Source organism: Coregonus lavaretus (genome assembly GCF_964263955.1).
Source record: "Coregonus lavaretus genome assembly, chromosome: 8".
NCBI classification, from domain to species: Eukaryota; Metazoa; Chordata; class Actinopteri; order Salmoniformes; family Salmonidae; genus Coregonus; species Coregonus lavaretus.
Window position 1 is genome coordinate 46,328,097 of NC_139995.1, and position 8,985 is coordinate 46,337,081.

At 38.4% G+C, this 8,985-nt stretch overlaps 1 protein-coding gene across 1 annotated transcript; it reads right to left on the reverse strand.

Moving 5' to 3' along the window:
- Window positions 1–5,732: 5,732 nt before the first annotated feature.
- LOC311133681 (uncharacterized protein) lies at window positions 5,733–8,618 on the reverse strand (the record flags this gene model as incomplete). The annotated part of the gene is made up of 5 exons (XM_084167214.1): window positions 8,540–8,618; window positions 7,108–7,467; window positions 6,538–6,630; window positions 6,220–6,306; window positions 5,733–5,770 (listed from the first exon to the last, which is right to left on the reverse strand). Exons 1-5 carry the CDS (start codon window positions 8,586–8,588, stop codon window positions 5,733–5,735), a joined length of 627 nt encoding a protein of 208 aa, XP_084023340.1. The 5' UTR covers window positions 8,589–8,618.
- Between the last annotated feature and the right edge of the window lie 367 nt (window positions 8,619–8,985).

Genomic DNA, 8,985 nt, shown 5'->3' on the forward strand with positions numbered 1-8,985 from the left:
AGCTTTTGTACATTTGATGGAAAGAGTCCTCAAAGATAGACTGCCAGAAGAGTGTAGGCTACAGAAACCAACTCATATGATCAGCCAAGTAACATCACCTGTGGCGCAATGCTGTAACCTATAGGCCTACATCCTGTAAAAGGGTGGAAACATGAGTTTAGCTACAACATTTGCTTCAATATTAAGCAATCTTCTCTTCGCCCCAGCTAGCACATAACGTTCTGAAAACCATATGTTTCTTAGAGCTTGGTGAGAGTGTGGTTGTCCTATGGTTATTTTGCATACAACCTTCCCACAGCTTTCTGGGAATCGTGCAGGATAGTTGCTTGGCTTTGGAACATTCTCAGCACATTTAAGGACTTGACAATAAAAATATAATTTATTGGTATTTTATTACTTTAACAAAACGTTTCCTAAAAATTCAAACATGGTTACATTTAATTTCAATTTTGGTATTGTTCTAGGAATGTTCTACAACTGGTTTGACATTGGGAATGTTCTCAAATAATTCAGAGAACGTTAAGAAACAACATTCTTCTGTGAGAATTTCAGTACTTCAGCATAACGTTTCCTACAGGTTTCCTCATGGTTCTATTTAAAGTCACGTTCTCAAATTGTTCAGAGAACATTAAGAAAACTTTCCATAAAAACCACAAGAAAACGTTAGTAACGTTCAGAGAACATTCTAAGAATGTTATTTAAAAACATATACATTCCCTTCTTAATATCAACAAAACTCCCTCTATCCTCTATCTTGTTAAGTGTGTTCAGGTGTGTTGGCCGTGCCAACTAATTGGCCAGACCTGATCTTAATGAGTGCTTGTTCCCTTTGAAATGGGCTCTGTTTGAATAGACTAAAATGAACTGCATTGCATGCGTAAAAAGAACATGTCATACTAGCTCCATTCTGGTAGCGCAGTGGACTAATTTAATGGATAAAGAACAGAAAATTACAAGTTCCAATCTCACTGATGCCGTGTCACAATAAAAAAAATAGATGTGTTTGTATGATTAATGCCTAAGAAAATGAATTTCCATGTGTCCTATCTGTGCTTGGAGTTTTAAAAAAAAGTTTACCCAAAATAAGCTAGCAGTGTTATTAAAAGTCTTATTGAAACATTCATGAAAGTTTGAAGGAAGTTATTGAAAAACCTCAAAATAACATCATTTCTGTTCTCAGAAAGTTAATAAAACCTCCCAGGAAAACTTTCAAGGAACCAGAGTAAAACGTTCTCAGAACCTCCCTGCAACCTAAAAATAAACGTTCCCAGAACAGGTGAAATTGTCACTTCTCAGGACGTTTAAAAAACAACCAATGTGAAACAAAAAACATACGTTCCGACAACTTCCAAGGAACCAAATGTGCTAGCTGGGGCGGCTGTGGGCATAAAAGCTGTTCCATTTGAGTTTCCATTTGAGAGATGAGCTCACCTTGTTCATGTTGCAATAATGTCTTGCATCACCTCATGCCCTTCATTTGCTTTGGAAAAGGAAAGAGCACTTTTACTTGCTTTGAGGTAGCCTAAAGTAACTAAAATCTGAATGTCATGTTGAATGTCATTGCCTAATACTGTAGGCCTATAAGTGATGCAATAACTCATAACAGCAGGGGGATTGTGCATTGTGTTGGTGTGTTCTGTAGTTAGATGGTGGGTGTCCAGGAAGAGCCAGTCAGACAGAGACATAGGGGCTCTAACAGTTAGCCAGTTTCCATTCCTTTGTATCTGTGTTGACTCACCTAACCCTCCATGGTGCTTTCTCTCTACCCCTACCTGGGCTTCCGGCGGCAGGTAGCTTAGTGGTTAAGAGCGTTGTGCCAGTAACCGAAAGGTCGCTGGTTCTAATCCCCGAGCCGACTAGGTGAAAAATCTGTCTGTGCCCTTGAGCAAGGCACTTAACCCTAATTGCTCCTGTAAGTCGCTCTGGATAAGAGCGTCTGCTAAATGACCTATTTATTTATTTTATATTATTTATTTTACTCACAACGAGGGCTCTCCAACCCCAAACAGTGTGTGTGTGTTTGTATCTAGAGGGATGACCGGGGGATGCCAAGGAGAGAGACAGAGTTCCTTGAACATTTAGCACCACATTAGACAAACAGAGAGTGTGAGGAACTCGCCATTCAAATGTGGTCAGAAGAAGGCTCCTCTCATTTGAGATGGAACAGTAGCAGTATCAGGATCATTTTCCCTGCCCTTATAGGGGCTCTATGCATTGTGGGAAGGGAAGAGACAGAGAAGCTACAGTTGGGTGAACTAAGCATACAGTAAGTAGCAATGGCTGACTAGCTGTGACATAGCTTGCCTTGTCTGTCATCGTTAGAGCGAGATAATCAACACAGACAGACAGACAGACACAGAACACACACATACACACACATACATGCACGTATACACACCCAGAATCTGTAACCAAAAAATATAATGGAATTGACATTGTGTAAGACAATAGTGTTCAAGTCTATTATCAGTCTATTGTAAATTAACCAAGAGTACATTAGTTAAATACATTTTGGTAAGGGGCTTGTTTGTTTTTGGGAATGCCGATGGCAATGACATGAGGCCTTTCAAGATGCAGATTTGAAATATTCAGTCTTCAAAATAATTTGTACTCAGTTTAAACTGTCTGAGATATATTCATTATCATGGATGACATAGTTTCTGTTATTTCAAAAAATTTGTGTTAACATATATGTTACGTTTTTTGCTAATGCTTTGTCTGTGTTTGTTTAGGACTAAACTGTATACAGCACTTCATATTTTATTTTTGCCTAATGTTTTGTCTAGCATTGTTTAATTAATCACTTGTGTAAGGTGAACTATATTTCAATGTTGTTTACAGTACTTAACCAATCATAGGTTGGCAAGAAGCCTAGCGGTTAAAAGTGTTGGGCGATTAACCGAAATTTCACTGGTTTGAATCCCTGAGCCAACTAAGTGAAAAATCTGTCTGTGCCCTTGAGCAAGGCACTTAACCCAAATTGCTCCTGTAAGTCGCTTTTTATAGGAGTGTCTGCTAAATGTTTAAAAAAAAAATGTTTGGTAAAGAATTTCACCAAATGTGTGATATAGGGGTGTACAGAATATGATAGCTTTTAATAATTATTTATCTTCCAAAAGCTATTTGTATCAATCTTAAGCTTGGGGAAAATGAAACAATGAAAAATGTAAATAAAAGTGGTTCTTGCCACTGCTGTAGATTGCCTTTTTGTGTAGCAATAGTAACAGAAATGGATGTGCCCAAGTTAACGATTATAGCTACTGTAGAAGGACATATAAATTAATACAATTATGAGACTACAAATTATGAGACTGGCAGAAATATACAAAATTATATCTTCAACCATACATTAGATTTTGTACACAGGATTAACTGTACTATATATTATATATTTGTTTAACTAAATAGAGTACTATTGTTCTGATCACAATATCATTGTTTGATTGTTTCATTCTCTTTTCAAATATCTTTCAAAGCAAATAAAAGAGAAGAAGAATTTTAGTAGCGCTATTGTGTTTCATGTAATCCTAATATTATATTGATAGATATTACATTGAGTGTTTGTTTAAGTGTATATTTATAAGAGTGATATACATTCTTTGTACTATGCTCAAACAGAAATCATGGATTAAATGACAGGATTACTTTTCAATGATAGTTTTCACTGTCAAGTTATATTATGCTCCGGCAACAAGCATTCATATTTCTTCTAAAGTTATTAGTATTCTTAGAATATCTTTAGATTCTTTTCAACTTTCCGCACATCTCTCTTCAGGATAACCACATACCATTCCAGATAGACGCAATGGCTTAGGACTGTTGTGAACGTGTGCACTAAACCGGAACATGTTGATAAACAGAGTACATAGAATGCTTGATTTAAGTGAACTGGGTAATTCTTTATTTGACAGTCCTGTTTCTACTGGTGTTACCCAAGACTGTAAATTAAAGTGTTTCCTATTTATTTAATAGGAAATAATATGGTAGCAATGTCAAAGAAACATAGTTCGTCAGCTACTATACCAAATACATAGTGATGATTTTTTTCAATGAATCCCAAAGAAACCAAAGTGTAATTATTACAAAGTGATTAGTTAATAACCACTGTAAAATACAGTGTAACTATGAACTACAATTCCATGTGCACTTTTCTGATACCTAATTCCACCATCTCATCCACTGCAGTCAACTCTGCCAATTTCTTTTGTTAGGACACAATATCAAAAATAAACAATAGACATTCAACGCAATGACAGGAGTTTAAATAAAGTTGAGGGTTTTGTAATGTCTGACGACAATGTACTCATTCCTTTTCACTCTCTTTTCCTCTCTCTCTCTCTCTCTCTCTCTCTCTCTCTCTCTCTCTCTCTCTCTCTCTCTCTCTCTCTCTCTCTCTGTCTCTCTCTCTCTCTCGCTCTCTCGCTCTCTCGCTCTCTGTCTCTCTCTGTGGCGTGGTCTGTGGTCGCTCTGCGGTTGTTTTGTTTCAGCGTCAAGATGAGGGGCTCAAAGTTTAAAGAACAACGAGCTAGATAGAGCGATAGCATCTCAATGTGCGCAGCGTGCTCTCTCTCCTCTCTCTCTTTCTCTGTCACACAGGAAAGGGTCTTGTTCACTCATCGAGACCTGAAGAACCACCGAAGACAGATGTTTTTGATCAACCCATTGAAATGCTACAGGTGTGCATGCTGTTTTATACAAGCGTTATCTTTATGTTTATCATGTAGACTAATATTGTGGTTGACATCAATAAAGACTATATATATATATATATATATATACAGTGTTACAGAATGTCCCTGCTCTCCGCAATATGAAGTGAAATGGTGGAGAGCAGGCTTGATTATGTTTCTGTTTAAACACACACAGTCAGATTAGAAGTCTCCTACTCAACAGCTAAACAAGGAAATCCCCCCCCCCCCCCACACACACACACACACACACACACACACTCTCTCTCTCTTCTGGTCCCTTGGATAAGATGACAGTACGTAGACATGAAGTAATGTTTTTTTTTTTTAAATAGCTTTTATTTATCATCAATACATGATAAACACATCCAATAATCATGACATTAGGCTACCACAGCAGAATGCATAGCATTGGTGCTATAATAGCACATGCGAGAGTAATACCTGTTCAATATAAAGGTTTTATATTTGATACATCCCCTTAATTACAAATCCATATCCAGAGACATTAACATTGTGAACAGAATCCTAAGACTTTTCTTTTAGACAGTTGGTACTTCATGTTGGTTCATCGTCGTAATGAACAAAGAATTGTAAAGGAAGATGCTGATATAACTGTCTTCAGTTTCATAAAGTGGAAGGAGATCCCTGTAAGGACACATACAGTAAATACAGCACTGTCTCTGAGTCTGCAGTGTGGGCGCTCTGAATGACTTCAATGGTCCTTTCCTGTGAGGCAGATACAAATAGTCAAATAGATGAATACAGGGACAAAGACAGTGTCAATTATAGAGAAAGACTGATCAATCACATGTAATCGTATTCATTGTAATCTTATTCATTGTGATCTAAAAGGCCAAAGTGATCCTACTCTGAGACGCTTTATGAATACAGGCTCAGATCTAATTCTGAGAAAAAGAGTAAGTCACAGAGATTGATACAGAAGCAGGAAGATATATTTTATGGTGTTGTGAGAAAAGGGGAGATGAGGAGGGGAGAAGTGGAAGATGTCATCACAACCTTGTGAAGTTTACACATGAGAACTTACTTGGCAAACTGATGTCGACACTTTTTGGGTAGTCCTGTAGCACATACAAAAAACGAATTTAGAACAACAGCATAGTAACTGTAATAAACATGAGTACATTACTGCCTCCCCCATGTATATAGCTATCCCATACATAATGCATACATTTGGTTATTGTTGTTTACGTCCAAGTGCACTTTATTGCCTTTGCTTTGTCAAACATCTGAAATGTTGTTTGTGGCTGTTCAGGCCGCTGAGGCTGGGTTCCTAATATATTATGCTTACTTGTAACTCAAGTTTTCACACAAATATTCCTTTGACAACAATGCACAATTTATGCGAAAGTCCAAGTTAAGCATCCGCATCTCTAGTATGGCTTTGGCCCTGTATGACCAGCATCTTTGACAATTGACTATGCTAATTACAAACAGCACTGGAGCACATTCCTTGTTGGTTCTGCTATATTGCTTTATCTGAAGGCAAGGAAGGAGAGAAGTCGCTCACGGCTGAAGTAGTACAGTGTGGAGATCAAAGCCACAGCCAGGGCCAATAGTACTCCAACCAAAGGCCAGAGAACCTTGGAGCCACAGCCTGGAAGACAACAGAAAACCTGTTAAACAATGTTTAAACAGCTGGGACGTATATCGTATCAACGTGACTAGTTACATAACATTGGGGTTACAGACATAACCCTGGTTCTCCAAAAGAGAGAACGAGATGTCACCAATTTATGGGATAATCTAATGTGGATTTAGCTTAACACATTCAACTTGTTACAACAAACAACTTATTGGACAGACTCGTTAAACTTATGAACCTTACCTTTTGGGGTTTGGTAGTTGCTTTTGGTGCAGCAGCCGTTTGGGATGCCTTGGGGCTGGGGCTTTGTGATGGGGGGTAATGTTGGCCGAGTTTCTGGTGTTTTACAATATGATGGATGTAAAACACACTGTGAGCGAGACGAAATACACAAAAGATAATTGAAGGAGATTTGGACAGATGAAGAAGCTGAGACGGTAACTCAACTGGCGCAAGGGAATATTAACTTCTAATTGCTTTTTCTTTTCGATAATAAGGCTGAATTGCCCACTGACGTCCTGACTTCACTAGAAATTAAATGAATTCCAACTCAGCTCTGTGAAGAGAGACAAAGCAAAATCTGAATTAAACTGTTTCGGTAGAATATTGAAAATCAGGAAATTGGTCTGTTCTCAGGCCATTAAAAAAATAATAAAGTAGTATAGTGTAAGAGAGTGCATTCCATTGTTGTGTAACTAGTTCTAGCTCGGAAATATTGGAATTCTGGATTAATTCAGGAATCTTCTCATCTCTAATCAGCCATAAGAAGAATGGGAAATGTCAGTGCCATGCAGGGAAATGGGTTCCTCTCACCTCCAGGTCTGAGAAGAACTCCTAGCCTCCACAGCTCATTCTCTTTCTGGTTCTGGAGCATATAGGAGTACAGCCCTGCATCCTCTGCCATTATGTTAATGATGCGCAGTGTGAAAGTAATCTTGCTTCCCCCATCCCGCTGACTGGCCTTGAACCGGTGTTGGTCCACACCGTGTTTGTGGATGGTCCGGCCAGCATTGTTGAGTCTGAGAAGGAACTGGAAGCAGAGGTTGCCATGGAGAGTGCGGAACCAGAAGACCTCCTGGCAGGAGCGGCTGGAACACTCACAGGTGAGGACCTCTGTGTCATTGATCCGGGGGTAGCGGACGAAGTCGGACTCTTTTGGTGTCTGGCTGGACACTGGGATAGGAGACGCGAATGGAGGTTTAGTTTGGCTAAACAAACTTCCACCACATCAAAGGAAACATACAGTATATAAACAATACTGATGGAATAAGGTCCTATTGCCATTTGTGCGTGCTGGACAGAGATCAAAATAATAAGAAGACATGATGGATGTCCGTAACACGTATGCTGTCCTACAATATTTTCACCTGACAAAGAGCCGTATAAGTTTGAAACATTGTCTGTTTGTGCGTCAATGTAATTAAATGATTGTGCTTTCACCAGTGTTGTGAAAACCTGTTTATTTAAATCAGATACATTATACTTGAAATACATATAGTAAGTTAGAAAGACAGAAAGAAAACAGAAGGTTTGAGACTGCTCCATGTAAAATGAAGCAAATAACCTAAACATGCACAAACCAACACTATCATCAAACCAGTAGTTTTGCAAGAGTGGAAATGTTAAATGATAGCACCTTGGAACCATGAAGAAACACAAATAAAAGGTTAGAGGAGAGACTTATCTATCGAGGCGACATTATGAAGCAAACATTGTGTTAGACACTGCTGAACTGTTTTGCTTGGCTTCTTTATATGTAATGTCCACAGAAATATGTATAAATATCTTAACTGCAGAGCTTTCGTAGATTTAAGAATACCTCTTGGTCGTCTTTGAATTTCAGTCATGTCTTGGAGACAATATTGAGGGTCTGTGCATTTTGGCTCCAGCATACTGTTTTTATTTACTGTTATTCGATCATCACAGACTAAAACAACATATCACTCAAATCACTTAAATATTTTAAAGAACTTTATATAAAGAAACTTAAAGAAAACACAGGGGCCTCTTCAACGCTCCATTAACTCCCTTAACCTTTTCTGGTGTGAAACCTTATTGCAAAAATACACAAGACTAGTCAGAAATAACGACCTTTCCACAAATGGAATGATAAGCAAATAACAAATAACACACACACTTAACACTCTGACTTGCACTCGGTGTCAAGGTAGGTCTAATCCTGTTCCTGAGGCCTCAACAGAGAATAACTTGTTGACAGTGTGTAGACAGAATATTGCGGTCCTACCTGTTGTCCACAAACACACCACTGTCCATACCATTCCCAATGGGGTCATCTTGAGTGGTTGTGGACTTGTGGTGTTTGTCTCGAGTGTTAGTTGGGGGTCGGCGAAAGTGCTTTATTTCCCCTTAATGCATCTGCCAGAGAACAGGGGAGGAACTGAAGTGTCACCTGGGTAACACCCCTATGTGACAACACACAGCCACACACCAGGCCTATCAGAGAGCGAGCCACACACACACTTGTAATGTAGAGATTAGATGATATTCAATGTATGTGTAATTTTTCCCCAAATAAGAAATAATCTTTATATGCTCTTGTTGATTGTTTGGAAGGTTTTGTCTGTATTTGTCACTTAAGAGATCACTGTATCATACACTATTAACACATAAATAAAAAATATAAAAAATAACTTTGGAAGTTTGTATATGGTCTTTAACCAAATCTCTACT